This window comes from Micromys minutus (assembly GCF_963924665.1).
Source record: "Micromys minutus genome assembly, chromosome: 26".
Lineage (NCBI taxonomy): Eukaryota > Metazoa > Chordata > Mammalia > Rodentia > Muridae > Micromys > Micromys minutus.
In genome coordinates this window covers 42,483,645-42,503,962 of record NC_137961.1, presented here as the reverse complement: position 1 = coordinate 42,503,962, position 20,318 = coordinate 42,483,645, and the positions used below count along the sequence as shown (strand labels likewise).

The window sequence follows — 20,318 nt, the reverse complement described above, 5'->3', positions numbered from 1 at the left end:
AGTTGGTTGCTGGTAACACACCCGTATGAAGTCAGCCATAGAGACTGTTATTAATAGCTTCCGACAGACTGACCTGAATGCTTGGTCATTTAACCTGAGTGGACAAATTCCCATATAACTCAGGTGTACAGAATCTAGTAACAGTACCCAAATCAAAGAATGGTGAAATTATATTGGATTAAAAATAAGTTGATGCAGTTGCCTAAATATGAAGGGCTAGTATTTTCCTTGCACATTTTTATTTACAGGTGGAGATTGAATTCAGTACCTCATACATGTCAGGACAGACCTTTTTGAGAGATTAATAAAAACCTGCCTAAATAGTAAAGTGATTAGAGCCAGTGATTTCTAATGATCCCAACTTTATAGATTCAGGAGATGAAGCCGTTCTCAACTTACAAGGGACACTATCTTTCTCTTCTAGGCTCTTCCTGAATCTTCTACCAAATTCACAGTTTTCTTCTGACTTAAGAGGGCATTCTAGGTTCATTGCATCTGGACAGAGTTGGTTTTACCTGTGTGAGGTGGGATCATGTCTTAGAGTGTAGACAAGAGGACTCAATGACACGAAGCATATAAATATTGATCAGTACTGTTCCCTGGGCACAGGAGGCGTGCACTGAGTTCCGTAGGAAAGTCATTTCCAAGTACAGAGATGTGAAACTGTGACCAAAGCTTAGGGAAGTGGAAACTTGTCGTCTCCGGGCCTGGCCAGTGTGGACAGACCGACTCCAGGACACAAGAATCTTGTCAAATCCACACTGGGAACGCTCCTGGAGTATGTGCTTCCTCCGTGTGTGAAGTGTGCCAGGTATTTATGGCTGTCCACAGTCGTCTCTACGTGGACAGTTTGTCCATATTCAAACCACAACAGTTGAGTGTTTTGGGAAGAAGCCAGAAGGACGTTTGTGGAGAGGTGAGAAGGTATGTTGTTAAAATTAAGGGCACTTGCTCCTCTTGCAGAAGAGCCTGGTTTGATTCCCAGTATCTACGTGGTGGTTCAAAACCATCTGCAAACTACAATTCCAGGAGATCTGAAGCCCTCTTCTGACTTCTTTGGGTACCAGGCACACGCATAGTGAACATACGTATTTACAGGTAAAACATTCATACGCATAAAATAAATAAATCTTCAAAAAAGTTTAAATGGAGAATTCTACACAGAGAAACCCTGTCTTGAAACAAAATAATGGAGAATAAATATAAGTATCTTCAGTTAGGTTGTCTGTCTGGAGTGTTGGTAGAATACCTCAGACATAGGCCTGGGATAGCCTTCTATGTTATACATGGGGGCTGGAGTTGAAATCCAGGATGCCCAGTTCTCTTGCCAGTGTCTCAGTTTATCACGAGATAAAATGGAGGTTTGCTTGAACGCTCATTGGAATGACTTTCTGCCTGATGTTGCTAGTGTGGCCATGATTAGTTAAGAGGCTTTATTGTAGGATACTGGAGTGCTTATTGCTGCCACCTTGTAAAGCTGAGAGAGTTGTCAGTGGGCCTTGAGAACCAGATTGAGGCTTAACTGAAGAAACTCACACCTGCCCTGTCTCACGTGATGTTGTCATTTACAAATTCTCACTTGAGAGCTGTGCAGCTGAGTTACAAGAAAGATCTCTCTCTCTCCCTCCCTCCCTCCCTCCCTCCCTCCCTCTCTCTCTCTCTCTCTCTCCCTCCCTCCCTCCCTCTCTCTCTCTCTCTCTCTTTCCCTCTCTCTCCCTCCCTCTCTCTTCCTCTCTCTCCCTCCCTCCCTCCCTCTCTCTCTCTCTCTCTCTCTCCCTCTCCCTCCCTCCCTCCCTCTCTCTCTCTCTCTCTCTCTCTCTCTCTCTCTCTCTCTCTCTCACACACACACACACACACACACACACACACTCCATGTAAATTATAACATGTTGGGCTGCCATCATAACTATCCGAGGTTGCTTTTGGCAGACACATCTGCTTAGATTCACCTGGCAAACCCGGTGCCTAAACAGGAAGGTAAAAGCTACAGATGAGTTGATAAGTTGGTTGGTGTGAAACAGAGCTGTTCTGAACATGGAGTCCTGGACTACAGCCACAGCTGCATCATGTGTGCATGATGTCATATTGGTTCAGCATCCCACATGCTAGGCATGGGAAAGTTCTTCTAAACTCCCACAGCAGCTCATTTTCTTGCTTAACTGTCCTAACTAGAACCTCTGTTCTAATGTGGACTAGGTATGGCAGAATGTGGACTAGGTATGGCAGAAGAGGATATCCTTTTGTTCTTCCTGAGTGGGGAAATACTCGGTTTTCCACTGTTAAGAGTTGTGTTGGGAAGCCAGGTTTTTATGGCATATACCTTTAATCCCAGCACTAAAGAGGTAGAAACAGACCGATATCTGAGTCTTCATAGTAAGACCCTGTCTCAAACAAACAAAAACGAAGAATTCTGTTAGGGGGCTTGCAAAATGGCTTAGCAGGTAAAGGCGACTGCCAGAAACCTAACAACCTGACAACCTGAGTTTGGTTCCTGGAACCTACATGGAGGAAGGAAAAAAATGACCTCCTCAAATTGGCCTCTGACCTCTACATGTATACCTTGGCACATGTCTGTCTGTCTGTCTGTCTGTCTGTCTGTCTGTCTGTCTCTCTCTCTCTCTCTCTCTCTCTCTCTCTCTCTCTCTCACACACACACACACAGACACACAGACACACACAAATAAGATTAAAAAAAAAAAAGAATGGTGAAGCCCCCTCTGTTTCTAGTCTGGTGTTTTTATCATTGAAAGGCTGTGGGTTAACCAACCAGAACTCCCAGGAATTAAGCCACTATCCAAAGAGTGTACTAGGATGGACCCATGGCTCCCGTTGCACATGTAGCAGAGGATGGTCTTGTTGGGCATCAATGGGAGGAGAAGCCCTTGGCCTTGCCAAGGCTCCATCCCCCAGTGTATATAGAAGCAGGGGGATGGGGGATAAGGTAGGGGGTATGGAGGGGAAACTGGGAAGGGGGCTAACATCTGAAATATAAGTAAACTATATCCAATAAAAAAAAGAAAAGAAATGCTGTGGGTTTTGACAGTGCTTGTTAATCATGTGGGTTTGTTTGTTTTTCTTTTTCTTTTTGATCCATTATGTTGATATAATGCATTTTCATGTTGAATGATTTTTAGCTATTAAAGCAACCTTGTATGCCCAGGATAAATATTATTTGGTCACAGTATATAGTGTACTTATTTTTTGCTTGTTTGAGTTTAATAGTGTATAGTTTTAGTTTTTTTAATTATAAGAGATTTGTCTGTCTTTCTTTGTGACATCTTTGTCTGGTTTTAGGAAAATAACGATGCCTCAGGGGATGAGGAGGGCATATCCCCACCTCTTCTGTTTTTGAAAAACTAGGTGTCAGTTTGTCTAACCCTTTTAAGCATCCGGTATACTTCTCTGGGAAGCCACCTGGACCTGGCTTTCTGTTTATATAGAAAGTCTCACTCATCTTTTAATTTTATCTCTGCCATCTTTAGCTACACAGGCTTTCTGCTTTCTTGTCTCTTAACTGTGACTTCAGGTTATTTTCAGAATTGGGAAGGGCTTCATGAGTCCTAAATTGGCTCCCTAACATTTTGGTGCTCACCCCTGGATGGTGGGCAGAACAGCTGTTGTTTCCGTCTCTCATATCCCTGGGGTCCTCGTAAGTACCAGATTCTGCCGATCCATCGCATTGGCCAGTGGATCAAAGTTCAGTGATAAAGTTTATACATTTACGTCAATAGAACATTTCCTTGTCACGTTCTAGGGAGTCTGGGGAGAAGGGGAATTAGCACTGAGTATCTCTTAAGTGCCAGGCACTGTGGTAAGAATGTGTATGTTTATAATTATCCCCACCCTGTACAGGGAAATTAGAGATAGCTGCATTTACAGTGCTTCTGATAGCTTAGTATTGCCTGGAATTCATGGTTGGCTGATTGCCCAGATAACCTATTAGGCTTTCTACAGGCTAAAGTTTGGTCCTAGGAGGAGGGAGAAGGAGATACAGGTAAGTAGCATTGTAGGTCAGGAAGTTACATCAGGGCTCCGGAACTGATCAAAGGACTGACTGATGTAGCAATACAGCTTTCCATACGTATGTGCTGGGATGCTAAATTGCTGTTTTACCAGAAGAGTAAAACTGTCAGCAAGTGCTTTATAGCTCTGTGGATGTGGCTGTGTGCACACCTTTGATCCCAGCACTTGGGAGGCAGAGGCAGGTGGGGCTCTCTGTGAATTTGAGGCCAGCCTGGTCTACAGATCTATTCAAGTCCTGTATAATACAGGGATGCACAGAGAAACCTGTCTTTAAAAAAAAAAGAATTTGAAGATGCAGACAGCCCTACATAGAAAATCAGAATTTACTCGGGGAGCTGAGAAGTCAAAAGCCAGAGTAGAGACATAAGTTTGCTCTGGATGAAGTTCATGGCAGGCTGTCATGGCTAACATATAACCCAGACCTGCAGGCCTAGGAGTCACATGCCTTCCTCCCTCCCACCCCCACCGGCAGCCCTTGAAGAACAAACACACCTCACTCTATACGGCCACTTCTTAGGTTCTTCTTTCCCCCTCTTACCAGTCTTCAGTTCTCCATTGCTGTACTGATCGATTCTCCTGCCTTATTCACGGACATACTTTGCCATTGTTTTGCCACTGACCCCACCGTAAGCAGTCCCACTCCTGTGTTTGCAGCACACGTGTCTCTACTTGCCACAGAGAGACCACTGGAGTGTGTACGATGTCCTTCTAACTTAAAACCACCACAGTTTTTAGATCTACATGCAGTAAAATTGGTTTATTTGTCATGTAGTTGCATGGACTCAAACATGCGTATATTTGTGTAAGCACCACCAAAATCAAAATACACAACAGTTTAGTCCCTTCCAAAGTCCCAGTTACTAGTCAGAGTCTCCCATCTTTAACTCTGGACAGCTCTGTCTTGTTTGAGATGAGGTCTCACTGTACAGTACACACTGTCCTGGAGCTCATTATACAGGACAGCTGCACCGAAGCCCTCCTCCATCCCAGAACCTCACACATGATAGGTAAGCGTGTTACCACCGAACCCCAGCTTTAGAAGACGTGTGTGTGTGTGTGTGTGTGTGTGTGTGTGTGTGTGTGTGTGTATGTGCAGTGTGCCCATGTGTTTTGAGACTAGATCTCTGCAATATGGCTGGTCTAGAATTCATGTTCCTTCTCAGCTTCCTGAATCCTAGGCATTAAATACACCACCATATGAAGATTTTTCTGCTGTACCAATACTGTGGTTAAAAAGAAAATCAGAAATTGTGTATTATATTCAGAATTCCTTTGTATTTTGACAGAACCTTGTTGAAGAGTACAAGCCGGTTATTTTGTAGACATTTCCTCAGGTTTGCTGTTTGTTCATGATTATTCTTTTTGTGTGTTTTGCTTGGACAGGGTCTCACCATGTAGTCGAGGCTGGCCTTATACTTGTGTTTCTCCTCAGCCTATTATGTAAATATTCTGTTATTCCTCCCACTTTTCTCCACAGGAGTGTTTTTAACATCTATAGTTATTTATTTATTCCTGAATCAATTACTATAGTGGTTGATTTCTTTGTATTTGGTACTTAAAGAGTCCCTCTCCCATTAGTTCTCTCCTTTCCTCTACTCTTTGATTTATGAATGCAGAATATGAATGCTTTTTTAAAAATTCTTTTTTAATTATAATTACATCATTTCTCCCTTCGTCTTCTTGTCTTCAAACTCACCCATGTGCCCCTCCTTGCTCTCTTTCAATTTATGGTCTTGTTTTCTTCACTAACTGTTGTTATATACATATGTATATGAATATATATTCCTAAATACCTAAACAACCTGCTAGACTGTTGATTCTTGGCTTTTACTTTATTCCAATGCTTACCATCCCAGGTTTACCAGTGGAATTGTCTCCCACTGGGTAGCTGTTTTATCCTTTTGATATAGTCTGTTGTTCTTGGAGCAACTTCTTTCAGGAAGGAGTAAGGTATTCTAGGAGGCTGTTCTTTCCTTGACTCTGCCCTGGCACCAGCCATTTCTTCAGTGAGTCTTAGTTCTTTTCAGGAGAGAATGTATGTAGAAAACAAGAATTAGCTGCCAGGGATTCACTTTGGGTTTTTTGGGTCCATCCCTGTTGCCATGTGTACACTTAGCCTATTGATTCTGAGTACCTAGAGATACTCCCATGGTTCCCATGCTGCTTGCCCAGATATCGCTCTGTGGAGCAACCTTACACAGGACATGGATTAGAGATGTGTGCTCCAAGCCCAGCTTTGTGTGGGATCTGAGAATTTGAGCTCAGGGTCCACATGCTTGCACAGTAAATATTTTATCCACCTCCCCACCTACCATGAGGTTTCTAGGAACCTTTGTTCAGGAACTGACAGAAAAAGCCAGGCACACATTATATGAATCCAGGTTAAGAGGTAAAGGAGGTAAATCTCTGTTTAGGATTGCACCAAACAAAGTAGAAATTCATTCTTGGATTTCCTCCACAAAGGTGAACACCAAGCTAATGGAAGCTAGTGGGCCATAAACATTCTTGACCTCCAGCCACAAACTCAATCCTAGAGCCTAGAGTCTTCTGTTTTCAGTGCTGGTGGAAACCTTTCCACTTTTGAACAGAAGCAAACTGTCAGTTTACTGTAGTTCTGGAATCTTCAGGAAGTTTCCTTGCACTGTCTTGTTCCCACTGCCACTACTGGATTCAAGGGCCATAGCCAACTGATGCATACAAGAGTTTAGCTTGGCAAAGTCAAGCAAAACCTAACTTTTATGCTGTCTCCCTCAGTTTACCCCCTGGAGCCTGACATTAAGAATTCAGAGAGAGAGAGAGAGAATAGCATGAGGACAGCATAGGCAGGACTGTTAGGATCGCCTGTCCTCCATGGATCATGATGGTCTAAAGGTTTATTAAAGGCAAGGGAGGGGAACTCTTAAGATCCAAGATTGCTCCTGGCAAGGTCAGCCCCTCTTGTCTTACCCTTCATACGAAGGAATTGTGGTATCTCCTCTGGCCTGGGCAGAAGTCTGTAGGGTCTGGTTTGAGGTGAGTTCTGACTCTTCAAGGTGATATAACTGGTCATAACTTTGTTTCCTTTTAGATTTATAAGTCTTAATGCATTTTAATGACAGTTCCATGGACTGAATGGCCAAGGCTGAGGCCTTTCTGGTCGTCCTACAGCCTGAATCGGACATTGAGATTTGGAGATTGGCTTCTTTCTCACAGGAAGGAATAGCATAGGGTGAAAAGCCTGGTTTGTATGGTAGTGTGAGGTTCTCCTGTGGCCTAGAGAAAATTTAAATTTAAATTTTAAACTTATTTTGAGCAGTGTCAGCAGCTGATGAATCAGAAGCTGTGCCTGGAAACAGACCTTGCTGAGGAGTCTAGAAAGGAGTGTGTATAGAGATGAGTGTGTATAGAGATGGTTGAGTGTGTATAGAGATGAGTGTGTATAGAGATGGATGAGTGTGTATAGAGATGGATGAGTGTGTATAGAGATGGATGAGTGTGTATAGAGATGGATGAGTGTGTATAGAGATGAGTGTGTTTGCTACACAAAACCCTGTCTCAACCCAAACTCAATCCAACCAACCAGTCAAGCAAACAAAAACAACCCTAGCACTCATATCAAGATGCAGCTTCCCGGGGCTGGAGCATTGCTCAGTGGCTGACATCAGCTGCTACTCTTCTAGAGGACCTGAGTTCAATTCCCAGCATCTACATGGGGACTCATAACTGTGTATAATGTCAGTTCCAGGGGATCCAGTGTCCTTTTTTCGGCCTCTGAGGGCCCTAGACACACATATGGTGTACATATATGGAAATAAAACATTCACACACAACTAAAGAAATTTAAAATAGAAATCAATGATGTTGCTTTCTGGGCTACTCAGAATGTCTGGGTGAGTCTCCCAGTGTGACCCCCTCTGTGTGGCTCAAGTACAATAGGTGGTTCTCTCACCAGCGTTTCAAAAGCCAGCCACAGTGCATAAAGGTTGTGTAGGTCTTTAATGATGTGGACAGGCATGTGTCACTGTGTGAGAAATAGCAGTTCCAAGAACTTGGTGGCTCATTGTTGGTGAACTACTTTCTGGACATGGAAGGTTACAAAGTGGGGCTTTGTGGGTGTATGACAAGGCTGTCCCAAGCAGAGAGATGGACAGAGGAGGAAGCGTCCCCACCGTGACGTGGCTTTCTGCTTGACCTTCTTGCCTTGCCTTGTCAGTCTAGTCTGGCAGATTCTTGTACTTTTTGATTAAATACTTCGTTTTTTCCCTCTAAGTATGGAGTTCTTAAACCACAGATGTGTTGTGCTTCCTGTTGGAAGGGGCTCCCCACCCTCTCCGGCTCTAACTGTGGGTGTTGAGGTGGCAGAAAGAACGGGTGTGGAGCCTGTGCTCAAGGCGTCATGTAGGGAGAGAGAACGTTTTTCCATAGTGAGATCCTGTGATTTAAACAGGCAGAGCTGTACACTGGAATCCCAGCACTTGACAGGGAGACTCGATCAATTCAAGGTCACCTCAGCAACATCGGGAGTTTGAATCTTACGTGGGCTGTGTGAGAATCTGTCTCAACAAACAAACAGAAAACCCACAGCTATATGGTTTACATCTTATTTTTTTTTTTGCGTTTATTTATTTAATGTATGTGTGTCTTTGAGTATGTGTTCCATGGCACACTTGTGGACAAGTGTGGAAGGTGGTTCTCCCCTCCCCCATTAGGTCTGCATCCTTAGGCAACAAGAAACTTTACCTGTTGGGCCATCTTGCCAGCCCTCATTTGAAATCTTTATATTAGAAGATGTTTTCTTTGGCAGTGGAACTAAAGCTGGGATCACCTTTCCTGGGTTATAGTTTAAATGATTATTAGTTCAGCTTTAAAGACATGTCCCAAAGGTACAATACAATGACAGAAACAATGAGTTAAGAAGTAAATTATGCTGAGTGTGGTGGCACACTTTTAGTCCCAGCACCTTGTAGAGGCACACAGGTCTCTGGGAGCTCCAGGTCACCCAGCACTGCAGAGTGAGACCCTGCCTCTAAAGGGGGTGGGAGAGGGGCATAGTGCCTTTGAAATTGCTTGAGAGTTTAAATTTTGTTAATTAAAAATGTAAAATGACAGTTTATTTATCTCTGTGTGTGTTTGAGGTGCACATATCATAGTTGCACATGGAAGTCACAACTTGGGATAGTTTTCTCCATCCATCTCCAAGTTTAAGTTCAGGTCTTCAGTGGGTACATCATCCACTGAGCCATCACACTAGCCTGGTCTTAACAAACTAGGCTGTGGCATGTATGTATGTGATGTGTGTACCCGTGCTATAGCATGTGCCATAGCATGGGTGTAATGCTCAGATGACAACTTGGAGGTGCTAGTTCTCTCCTGGGGATCACACTCAGGTCTTCAGTGTGGTAGTGAGCGCCTCACCCTGAGTTAGATTTTACAAGTCAGTAAGAAATGCTTCACGTGGGAATGAAGAGTCCGTTCCGGGTTCTTCATGTGCGTCAAATCTTCATTTGGAGTTCACGGTGCACGTCTGTCGTTTAGGACAGTAGCGAGCAGCAGGCCACTGGGGGAAAGACTTTGTTTGTTTGGGGTCTTGTTTTGCTTGTTTTGTTGGTGTGTTTATGTGTTAGAAGAGGCAGCTCACCGGCAAGTGGATACAAATCTGTGTGATGACTCCCACCCCAAGGGGCACCAAAGGCCCAGGTGAGCTAGTCACTTGTCTGCAAAGCTTTCCTTGACTCTTCCATGGCACTGGGTTGATGTCCCCTCTTTGGTACCAGGTCACCATGCTCACATTCCCCACTGTGGTGAGCTGTGCTGGCCTTCCTAATGTTTTGTCTTGTGTTTTTCTCAGCAGCCACACTAAGGGCAACTGGCCACTTCTTAGCCCACCTTCTGTATGCCTAGTACCACTTGGTACATAGTAATTAATAATGAGGTAAATGTTTGAGTGAATTTGGCATTGTGAATATTTTGAGTAAGTGGATGAAAATAAAGAACAAATTTCCTAGGGGTTCATGTTAGAAGCATGAATAGGTTTGGTGACGACAGTCAGTGCACATACCTAGAGAGCCCTCAACGGGCTGAAGGAAAGCTTTGGGGTGAGCTCCGTGTAGTAGTCACTGCTCTCATTTCTAATTTAAAGACCGCCTGAGTTGGTTTTGGTTTTTTTTTGGGGGGGGTTGTTGTTTGTTTGTTGTTTTGAGATAGAACCTCAGGTAGCAAAGGCTGGTCTTGATCTTCTGATTAAGCTATACTTCCTAGGTGTTGTGATTATTGGCTTGTATCATTAGCTTTGGTTTAATAATATTTTTCTCAAGCCCAGTCTTGCTGTTGCTAACCTCTGGTGCTTTCCTGCCCTTTTGAATCAGAGCCACAGAGAGGAAAGATCCAACACACACACACACACACACACACACACACACACACACACACACACACACACACACACACACTGAATCCGTGGAACAGCACCTCACTGGGGGAAAGGCCAGAAGAGGGCCGAGGTGAAGAGATCTGAGACCTGGCCGCGGAATACGAACAAATACAAAATCATAGCTCTGAGGGCGATTGTCTCCTGGCAATCCTGTATGTCTTCTCCTACATGTTCCCCAAATGGTGGGTTTTCTTGCTCAGAAGGAATTTAGGGACCTGACCCTTGAATATCAAGAAGAATATTTTAAAAGTAAAATTTAAAAAGCCATTCCACTATGAAAATCCACCATGGTTTCTTACTTTCCTAGGTGTGGGGGAGACGTTTGAGCAGATACAAAACACTTGATTGTGGAGGGAAGAACGCTCTGCTAGTGGGCTGTGTTAAACTTGACCGACTTGGTTTCCGCATTTCTTAGTCTGGTAACTCAACCTCAGGCTAAGGATTATTTACTTCCTGAACCACTCACTAGCCTGTCAGCTGGAAATCAGTGAACTGGATGTTCCAGCCTGTTTTGCAGAGTCTAGAGGACTGAAGCAGTGCCCAGCCAACGTGGAAGTGAGGGCTGAGTCTGTATTAGGGTTGGCTTAGATTTAGTCCTGCTTTTGTTGTTGTTGATAGGAAAATTAAAAGTAGATAAAGGCAGATTTATTAGGAGGCAACTCTCAGGTGCGTTCATGGTCTCACCGATGGAGCTCATTGAAGTCACACATCCAGGCTAAAGCGAGGCTGTGCCAGCCACGAGCTGGGATGGTGTCCACTGGGCAGGCACTCTCGTGTGAGCTGCCGGAAACCTTGTGAGCCTGGAGCTTTCACCAAGCGGCCGGGGTTGGTAGAAGGGGGAGAGATGGGGTTTCCCAGTTTGTACAGGAGCTGAGCAGGGGTTCCAGCCTAACTGTCAGTGTTGTTGTTTTGTTTTTTTAAGACAGGGTTTTTCTGTGTAGCCCTGGCTGCCCTAGAGCTTGTTCTGTAGAACAGGCTGGCCTTGAACTCAGAGATCCACTTGCCTCTGCCTCCCGAGTGCTTGGATTAAATGTGTGGCCACTGCCCCTGGCTTAGCTCTGCTTTTGATACATATATGGGCAGATGTGCATTTGTGTTTGCTGTATTCTTCAAGGAAGCAGCAGAATTTACAAAGTTGAACTCACACATTGAAGTTATTGAGCAACTTACACAAGAGGCCATGACCCAAACTCCCAGCCGCGAGGTCCACGTGGCAGTGCTTGGCCTGGGGAGCTGAGGACAACTCACATCTGTGCTTTCATAACCCTGCTTCCCAGATTTCAGAGCCAGGAAAACATACAAGCCAGCCCAGCAGCGCAGAGAGCCTGTATGCACACGCCGTGCTCCACACAGAGAGAGCGCCTGGGCCCGGCCTGAGGATTAGCATGAAGTACTTAGGCCTCTGCTGCTGCCTCTTGTTCCTCTTCCTGCATCCATAGGCAGCTCTGAGCACTGGTAGCAGAGGCCCGTTTGAGAAAGCCGTCAGTCCTTGCCTGCCTGGAGTCTTGTAACTTTTGTTTTTTAATGATGGTTCTTAAATGCTTTAACCTTCCTTGTAGCCCACCACCCACCAGAGGTAGTGGAAAAGAAAGGATACGGGGTGGCAGGGGTGAGGGGGTGGGGAGTGGACCTGTTTAGAAAGGTTCTTTGGAGGTTAACAGGCTGCAGCAGCTTGATCCACTCACAAATGTCTCATGGATACCAACAGTATCTGTAGCTAACCTCCGCTACACACCCAGCTCTACCTCAATGAGAAGAGTCCAAGAAACTAGACTCTGAAGTGGAAACGCAAGGGTTCTTTGGTAAGTTGGTTGGATGGTGTTTTGCTGGGGCAAACACCTGAAGGAACATTTCATTAAAGTGGACACAGACTAGTGAAGGAAAGTTTTACTGAAGCAGACAAGGAGAGAAGATGTTCTGCTAAAGCAAGCATATGAAAGGACACGTGATGAAAGATTCTTCAGGACTCCATAGGGAGAAATGCACCCAAAACCTTCTGGGGCACTGCAGTTTGCTGCCACTTGCAAGGATTTGGGCTAATTGGATGCATGTGATGAACCAAGACCGTGATGAGGACATGTGATGTTTGGAGGGTATAAATAGTACAGAGATAGTGTGGCTTGTTGGTACAGCTCGCTCTGCAATGCTTGTGAGTCTCAGTCTTTGCTGACCTTCACTTCCCTGTGAGAGGCACAGCTGAACTTCTGGTGTCCTGCTGGTCCCTCCTGCTGACTCGAGCTGAGGCTGAGGCCTGGTTGTTTCTGCTAGGTCATGTCACTGCTTTTGCTAACCCGAATCTAGTGAACTACAGATACTGTTGGTGTATCCTTGAGGTATGGCAGAAGGTCCAAAGCTTCCTGGCTGACACTGGAGCCAAGGAGGAACACAATCACAGGGAATGGAAACAGAATTTGGGGAATGGTCATTTCACCCGAGTGAAAGAGACAGTGATTGTTACCAAGGCAAGACACTTCGAGAGCGTAGGTGACAGGTAGGGGTGGTCATGGTGCTGGGTAATTAAGGTTTCTTCTTATCCTTCCTTCTACCCATCTAGGATCTGCATTTCTTCCTTTCTGCTTGGTCATTCATGCCATCTTGGGAGCAAGAAAACAAGAAAAAGAATTTCAGAAGATCCTAGTTTGGGGTTTGTTCTTCCTGGTCCTGTCAGGACTAGAATTCATCAGGTCCAATCCTTGCAATTTATGAATGGGAGTAGATGGAAATTGTTCAGGGATCGTCCAGTACCCACTGCTGCGGCTGCATTAGGGTACAGGCTTCTCTCTCTCATTTGGGGCTCCTTAACTCAGCATCTTTCCACCGGGGCTGCACAGTACACTTTTCTCCCTGCAGGTGTATACTTGTGGAGGCCTGGCAGACCACATGTGAACTCCTGCCTTCTGGGTTGGTTTCAGAAAGTATAAGCAAGCTGGTAGGAAGGCAATCCAGATGCCTCCTCTTGGGGTCTTGTAAATAGGGTTTATGTTTTTCAATACTTCTGTAGATGGCATGGGTTTTCCTGAAGAAAGAAGAACCCAGTGGTTGGTCATGAGTCCACTGTACCTTGACATCTCCCAGAGGTCTTGTCTTAGGGTTGGGGAATGGAGGCCCCTAAGCCTAGTTGGTTTCATGAGCAAGAGTGGGAATCTCTAAGGACCTTCATTGTTTGAAGGTTTCAAGACTTGTGAAAATGAACCACCAAGTTCTGTGTTGTCCAGTTTACCAGTAACGTACAAGCATGAGGGCCTGAGGGCAGACCCCTAGCTCCTAGTTTTGGCAGATACATCTGTAGCTCCAGTGCTGGGCAGAGCAGATTCCCAGAGCTCAGACTAGCTAAGTCATTGCTCTCCAGGTTCAGCGAGACCACACCCTGCACACACTCATAGGAACACATGCATACACGGCACATTAAACCCAAGATCTTTGAGCTTTTTGTTAATGTCCCTCCCGTGATCAGCTGAGTTGGGCTGAGACTGTGTTTGGGCCTCAGGCGATCCCCATGATAGGATTGAGATCCCCTGTGCCAGGTGACCACTAACTGTCCTGGAGCTGAGTGCTGCACCTCAGGTCATCTTGGGAGGTCAGAGCTGTGACAATAGCAGTATTGTTACGAAATGATTCTGCAGGACCCCTAACCTCCAAGAGGGACGATTCGAGGCACAGCTTTTTTAAGTTTGAGGCTGTCCTTCTTTGCCTAAGCTCTGTGTTTCTAAGGAAAATCAAAGGATGAAGTTCTGCTGAGGCCTGCCTGTCAATGCAAAGAAGTTAATTGGTTCAAGGAAGTGGGAATGGCTAAGGAAATAGCTAACCTAGGGAAGACCACTACAGCAGAGGGCCTGTTCAAGGCATTTGGCTTGTTTTGTGCCAGGCCACACAGCTTTCACCATGAAGGGGATTTGATCAGAACTGTCTCGGGAGAGAATGAACTAATGGGAACAGGTCCTGTGGGGAAGGAGCAGGGAGATAAGATTGAGGAGGATTCCCGGGGGGGGGGGGGGGGGGGGGGGGAGAGAAGGTGGCAGCTGTCCAGAAACACTTTCCAGACAGGGGCACAGGCTCATGGCTTCCTTTGCTAGATGTAGATTTTAGGAAGGCAACTGCTCCCTGGGCATGTGAGCTACTGCATGTTTTAGATGAAAAGGATCGATTGGAGCCGGCACAGGGGTGGGCAGGCGTGAGTCTTTGTCATTCGTGTATTTTAGGTGTCTCTGATCTGCTTAGTGCCCCACCTTCTATGGCTTCCTCCCTGTGCTCTGGTGCCTGGTTTGTCTGATATATGAAGCTGGCCACCACAGACTAACAGTCCCCAAATGACAACATCAGTTCAGTGATGATGTAGTTAGGCAATGGAGAGGTAGAAAACTTCAAAGGGCTTCTTGGTTGCCCTGTTTTTGTTTTTGTTTTTGTTTTTTTTTTTTTTTTTGGTTTTTGTTTTTGTTGTTGTTCTTTTGTTTTTCAGTGCCCTTGGATGCTTCCCAGAAGCAGAATTTAATCTTTGAGGTTCCCATTCTGACTTGTCCTGAGCATAGTTTTTCTACTGAGCATCTTGCTGGGACTTATGTTTCTGGAACCTGTTCTGAGGTTGTTGAGGAGCGTGGAGTACTGTGGACCTGGGCTTGTGGTCTTGGGCTGTACCTGGACCACTGTGTATTCCACAGGCTCCTTTCTTCTCTCTGTAGCTGACCATGTCAGAATCTGCTGTCTGCCTTCCCCTAGTCTTTTAAGCCAAGCACTTTCTTACTGATCCATGTCTCTAACTTCTTCTTCCGGGACAGGAACTCTGGGAGTCATCCTGACCTTGCCTTCTCAATTTATCCCTCGACTTTATTGGCCACTATTTCTAAGTTTTTGTTTTGTTTTGTTTTGAATCCCTTCTACTCTCTGACTGGCTTCATTTTGAATCTGATTTCCTCTACAGTGATTTGCCCACACCACACCCTTCTCTTCCTTTTCCCCTGTTAGATTTAGTTAGGTTTAGAAAGAGCCGAGTTTGTCTTTTGTCTAAAACCACACAGATGGCAGAGCTCAGGATTTCTGAGAAAGTGATTCAGTTTTACAGTGCAGCCCAAGGAGGACATCTCTTGTGCAGGGAGTGCTCCACAGGTAACTAACTGTCTGGGTTTGCCCAGTACTAGGAGTTCCTGGAACAAGGTCTTCTGAGGTGACTGGTCACAGTAGGGATGGGCACGGATGCCTTTTTTACAGCACCCTGTCTCCTCGCTCTTGCAGAGGGAGGAACTGTCAACTAATGCTGTCTCCAGCAGAGTGGGCCCTGTGGCTGGCTAACTTCTTCCTTTCACCTCTCTAGTTGGCCCCATGGTGATTGACTTTAATATTCCTGTGGATCTGGAGCTTCTGGCAAAGAAGAACCCAGAGGTAAAGATGGGCGGCCGTTACTCCCCCAAGGACTGTATCTCTCCTCACAAGGTGGCCATTATTATCCCATTCCGTAACCGGCAGGAGCACCTCAAATATTGGCTGTATTATTTGCATCCAGTCCTTCAGCGCCAGCAACTCGACTATGGCATCTACGTCATCAATCAGGTGAGGTTTGGGAAATGGGACAAGGGAGGTAGAGCTCGGGGACACAAATGTGTGCTCAGTTAGCGCTGAGGGAAGGGAGCATCTCATTTTACAAGGGCTTGCCAACTCTGTCACTGATGCTGTCCTTCTTTAAACAGTGCGGTGAGCTAAGTGCCAAACAATATGCTTGCTTGTTGATATTAGGTCTGTTAGCCAAGAGAAATAGATAGAGCGTGCTTGGCTTTTTAGGAGTAACCTTCCAGCAAATCTGAAAGAAAAAGTCATCTCCAATTGTCACAAAGTAAGACACTGATTATTTACCATTTTTAGGTTACTATAGTTTTCTTACTACTACTAATAATAATAATTACAAAACAATCCATTTTTTTCAGATGTTTGTGTAACTTTGAAATGTATCCAGCTGGGCAGTCAGTATCTTTCTTGTGGGGTATCCATAAGAGACCATATGTATGTCTCTATTGTACATACATATTTTCACCCATGTACAGCCAGCTATGGGTGAAAAGTCTGGGGGTCCTATTTTAGAGCTTCAGAGAGTGAGTTTCTTGCTGCCCCTCAGACTGTGTGTCAGGCTCTCTTTTGCTTAGGATAGAAATGCTGAAAACTCACCAGCCTCTGTCACCACACCCAGAGATTCAGTAGATCTAAGCCTTTTTAAAGGTTCCTTTGAGGCAGGGTCTCACTCTGTAGCCCTGGCTGTCTCGGAGCTCACTCTGTAGACTAGGCTGGCCTCACACTCACAGAGCTATGCACCTGCCTCTGCCTCGTGAGTGCTGGGATTAAATATGTGCACCACCACCACCCTGGTTCACATGCGATTTTAAATTGTGAGCAAACTGCTTTGTAGCAAAGTCTTCACCTTCCTAAGGCGGACAGGAAGCTTTGGGATCTTACACTTTTTTAAGCATTCCTTTAGCAACTGAGGCAGCCTCAGCTATCCCAGATTCCCTGCTGTAACATAAAGCCTCCAGACTTTTATGGAAGCAAATATAAAAATAAAAATAAAGACAGTCACAATTTTACTACCTCAAGCAGGCTCAAAGTTTATGTTGAAGTAAAGGGGCAAACAGTCTTTCCAAACACATCTCAATAAAACGTGGCACCCAAGTACTCACCTAGATTACAGGATATACATGAATTTCAATATTGAGGATTAACTTGAAATGCTAAAGTTATATTCGTAGGGAAAACAGTACTGCTTATTAAGCATACCAAAAAAAAGCAAAGTTTTTCATTTTTATTGAATTTATAATTTTTAAGTTCTTGGTGCATGTCTTTAATCCCAGGACTCTGGAGGCAGAGGCAGGCAGATCTCTGAGTTTGAGGCCAGCCTGGTCTACAGAGCTAGCTCCAGCACAGTCAGGGCAAAGAGAAACCTTGTCTCAAAAAACAAAGAAACTATCAAACAAAAGCATGTGATTGGACGGTGATTGTCTAATGAGAAGGCTGTACCTCCATATATTTAGTAGAGGAGTTCCTAAATCTGTTGGAAGGCAGGTTTCATTGTTACAGGTCCTCCCGTGAACATCACCTCTGACCTACTGAAGCACTTCCTTAGCTAGTCTAGACAGATGATGAGTATTCTGTGAGTCACATTTTGGAGGAAATAACCGTAAATTACCCGCTCTCTGCTTCTGCCTACCTTCCCTGGAATACTAGGAACAACCCCCTTCTCTTTTTCCCCCACTTGTACCTTAGTGTCAGAAAAGGAATCTCTGTTAGGAGTTGGGGGTGTAGCTCAGTGGTGGAATGCTTGCTGAGTACTCGTGAAGTCTAAGCTGAGTGTCAGCCTTGAAGCAAAGGGAGAAAGAACTTCAGCACATTTCCCTGTCACTGTCTGCTAGGACCTGCCTGGACCCTCGAGGGCAGGGAGTAAACAGATAACTGCTGGTCACATAAATGACAGTGGGTTGTAACTAAACCCCACCTAGCTTCCCAGGATCAATAATGTCCTCCCAGTGGGCCATTTCTCCTCTTTCTTGTGTGTTTCCCAAAGCCTGGTATCTGGGGCTGTGAGTGAGCACCATACCTGGAAAGCCATTTCCCAGTCTGATCATGGGCAGGTCACATATGCCCCTGACTACTCAGGAAACATTAGCTGTTACTCTTTTCCATCCTTCATCCTTGCCTGTTGCCTCTGCCTGGTACCTGGCTGATAAACTCCTTATGCTTTTTCCTGCCTTCTACTTTAGCCCAAGTAGTACCAATATCCGGTCTTGCCTCTCACCTGTTAGGGCCTCTATGGGGTTAGAAAATAATGAATAGCGGTGTGAGTCAGACATAGGCTCTCATAAGACTTAGGGGCCATGCCTTATAAACTTCCTTAGAGGAGGGTTGTGTCCTATGTGCAGTGAGTTTGTGTGGTTTATACTTGCTGTTAACCTTGTTCAATGTAGGCCCCTCCAGCCACTATGAAACTTAAGCTCAACATAAGTGTGCTGAAGGGGTGTGTGGGAGGTACTCCCCAGTTGTTACAGAGAGGGGCAAAGGTATCCTTTGGGTTTCTGTCTCTCCTCTTGCCATACATATGTGGGTCCTGCGAGAGTCTCATCACATCCTACTTGGTGTCATGGGTTCTACTCTGACATTTGGGTATCTGGCGGAGTCCAGCGCTGGGATGGACCTCAGTGTGGAAGGGAATGTCATATAGCAAACAGGAATGCCTTCTGTCATGCATGTTTCAGCTGGGAAAGCATGAAGTCAGGTAATAGGTAGCACCAGCCTTAGATGAAAAAGAGAAAGAAAGGAAGGGAGAGAGGGGCAGAAGGACCGACAGACAGAAGTAAGACACATTAGAGTTTCCATCATAAATTACAGACGGTCATCACCACCATGGTGCTTTGTCTCAAGGTCAGCAGCTGGCTTCTCTTCCAGCGTCACTTACGGTGCTTCTGCCACCTCTGTCTCCTCATCGTCCCGGCTCTGCCTGTCACATCTTTACCTTGAAGCCTTCAACAACCTCCCCTGCCATAGACTTGAGAGCCTGAGTGATCTGAGACCTGAGTGTGTGATGCCACCTGGGGACTAGACCTGACCTACCTCCAGCCACTTCTCCTTGTCACCTTTCATACACCATGCCACAGGCACTGCCTGTCCTCCTAACCTGTGACCTCCTCATGTCTCCAGTGGCTCTGTGCATGGGCCTCCCCTCAGTACCCTTTTCTGGATAAATTTAAACCTCTTTCTTTTACTTCATGAGTTCTGTGAAGCCCCTGAAATAGAGGTGACCTATACTTCTTCCCAAAGGACAATTGACATTTTTGTGCCTCGTTTTGGCCCTTGACCCTTAGTTCCTAGCCAGACTCATTACCATGTCTGACCATGGGTCTCATTTATTGACGCCCTGCCCCTGGTTCTCTCGCTGGGTCCACTCCTGCTGGAAGCAAAGCCTCCTCACCTAGCTTGGCCATATTAGGACCCTTTCAAAACTTGCACAGCCCCTCCTCAGGGCCCTTCACCTGAGTCCCTGTGCATTGCTGACGAGAGCGACGGCTGCCTGTGATAAACCTTAGGGTAACTTTCCTTCTGGGAAAGACACATGTGCTTTATCCCTGTGTTTGCTCATGATCACATGATAGGCGATTCATACCTCTAATTGTAGTACAAAAGAGGATGATTGCAAGTTGGAGATTAGCCTCACTACATAGTGTGCTCAGGGCTAGCCTGGGCTACATAGCAAGCCCCAAACTGAAAACAAAGTCTTTTGTGTTCCTTTGTTTTTTGACTTCCATAGACTTCAAGTGAAGGCTGCTCTGAAGGCTGCATAAGCAATAAGATCATGGCCAATAGCAGGCTGGGATTAGACAGAGTGCTAAGGAAAGTCCTGATCGCCATGTTGGTATATTTGGTGTGTGTGTGAGAGAGGCAGCAGCTTGTGAGTAGTAGCTGCCAAGCCTCCAGGAGCCTTTCTGACTTGTGACTTCCAGGCAGACCCAGCTGGACAGCCTGTGCCAGGAGGGCAGATGGAACTTTGTCTGGCTGTGGTGTTGTTTTGTTTTGTTTTGAAGATGTTTTTTGAAAATTTGTGGGGTGTGTGTGTGTGTGTGTGTGTGTGTGTGTGTGTGTGTATGTGTGTACATGAATGTAGGTGCCTATAGAGACCAAAAGAGGGCATCCACTGGAGTTTGAATTATGGTAGGCAGTTGGTTGCCTCCTAATGTGGGTACTGGGAACCAAACCCCAGCCCTCCACAAGTGTAACTACACCACTGAGTCATCTCCAGCCCCTCCCTCCCAGGACTGTTGTAGGCTAATAAGGAGAAAGTTCCTCCAGGAAGTCAGGATCAATTGTCCATGAGGGTGGCTGCTTTATGGCTCTCATAATGTGGTTTCTGTCTTGACTGATT

At 45.5% G+C, this 20,318-nt stretch overlaps 1 protein-coding gene across 2 annotated transcripts in view; it reads left to right on the top strand.

Annotated features, from left to right (window-relative positions):
* The window catches only part of B4GALT1 (beta-1,4-galactosyltransferase 1), a 45,726-nt gene that overhangs the window by 11,823 nt on the left and 13,585 nt on the right, over positions 1–20,318 (top strand). For both annotated transcript variants that reach the window (XM_080938492.1, XM_080938493.1), the window contains exon 2: positions 15,738–15,973. In XM_080938492.1, coding sequence (XP_080794618.1) covers positions 15,738–15,973 — 236 coding nt within the window. The remainder of the gene's footprint in view (positions 1–15,737; positions 15,974–20,318) is intronic.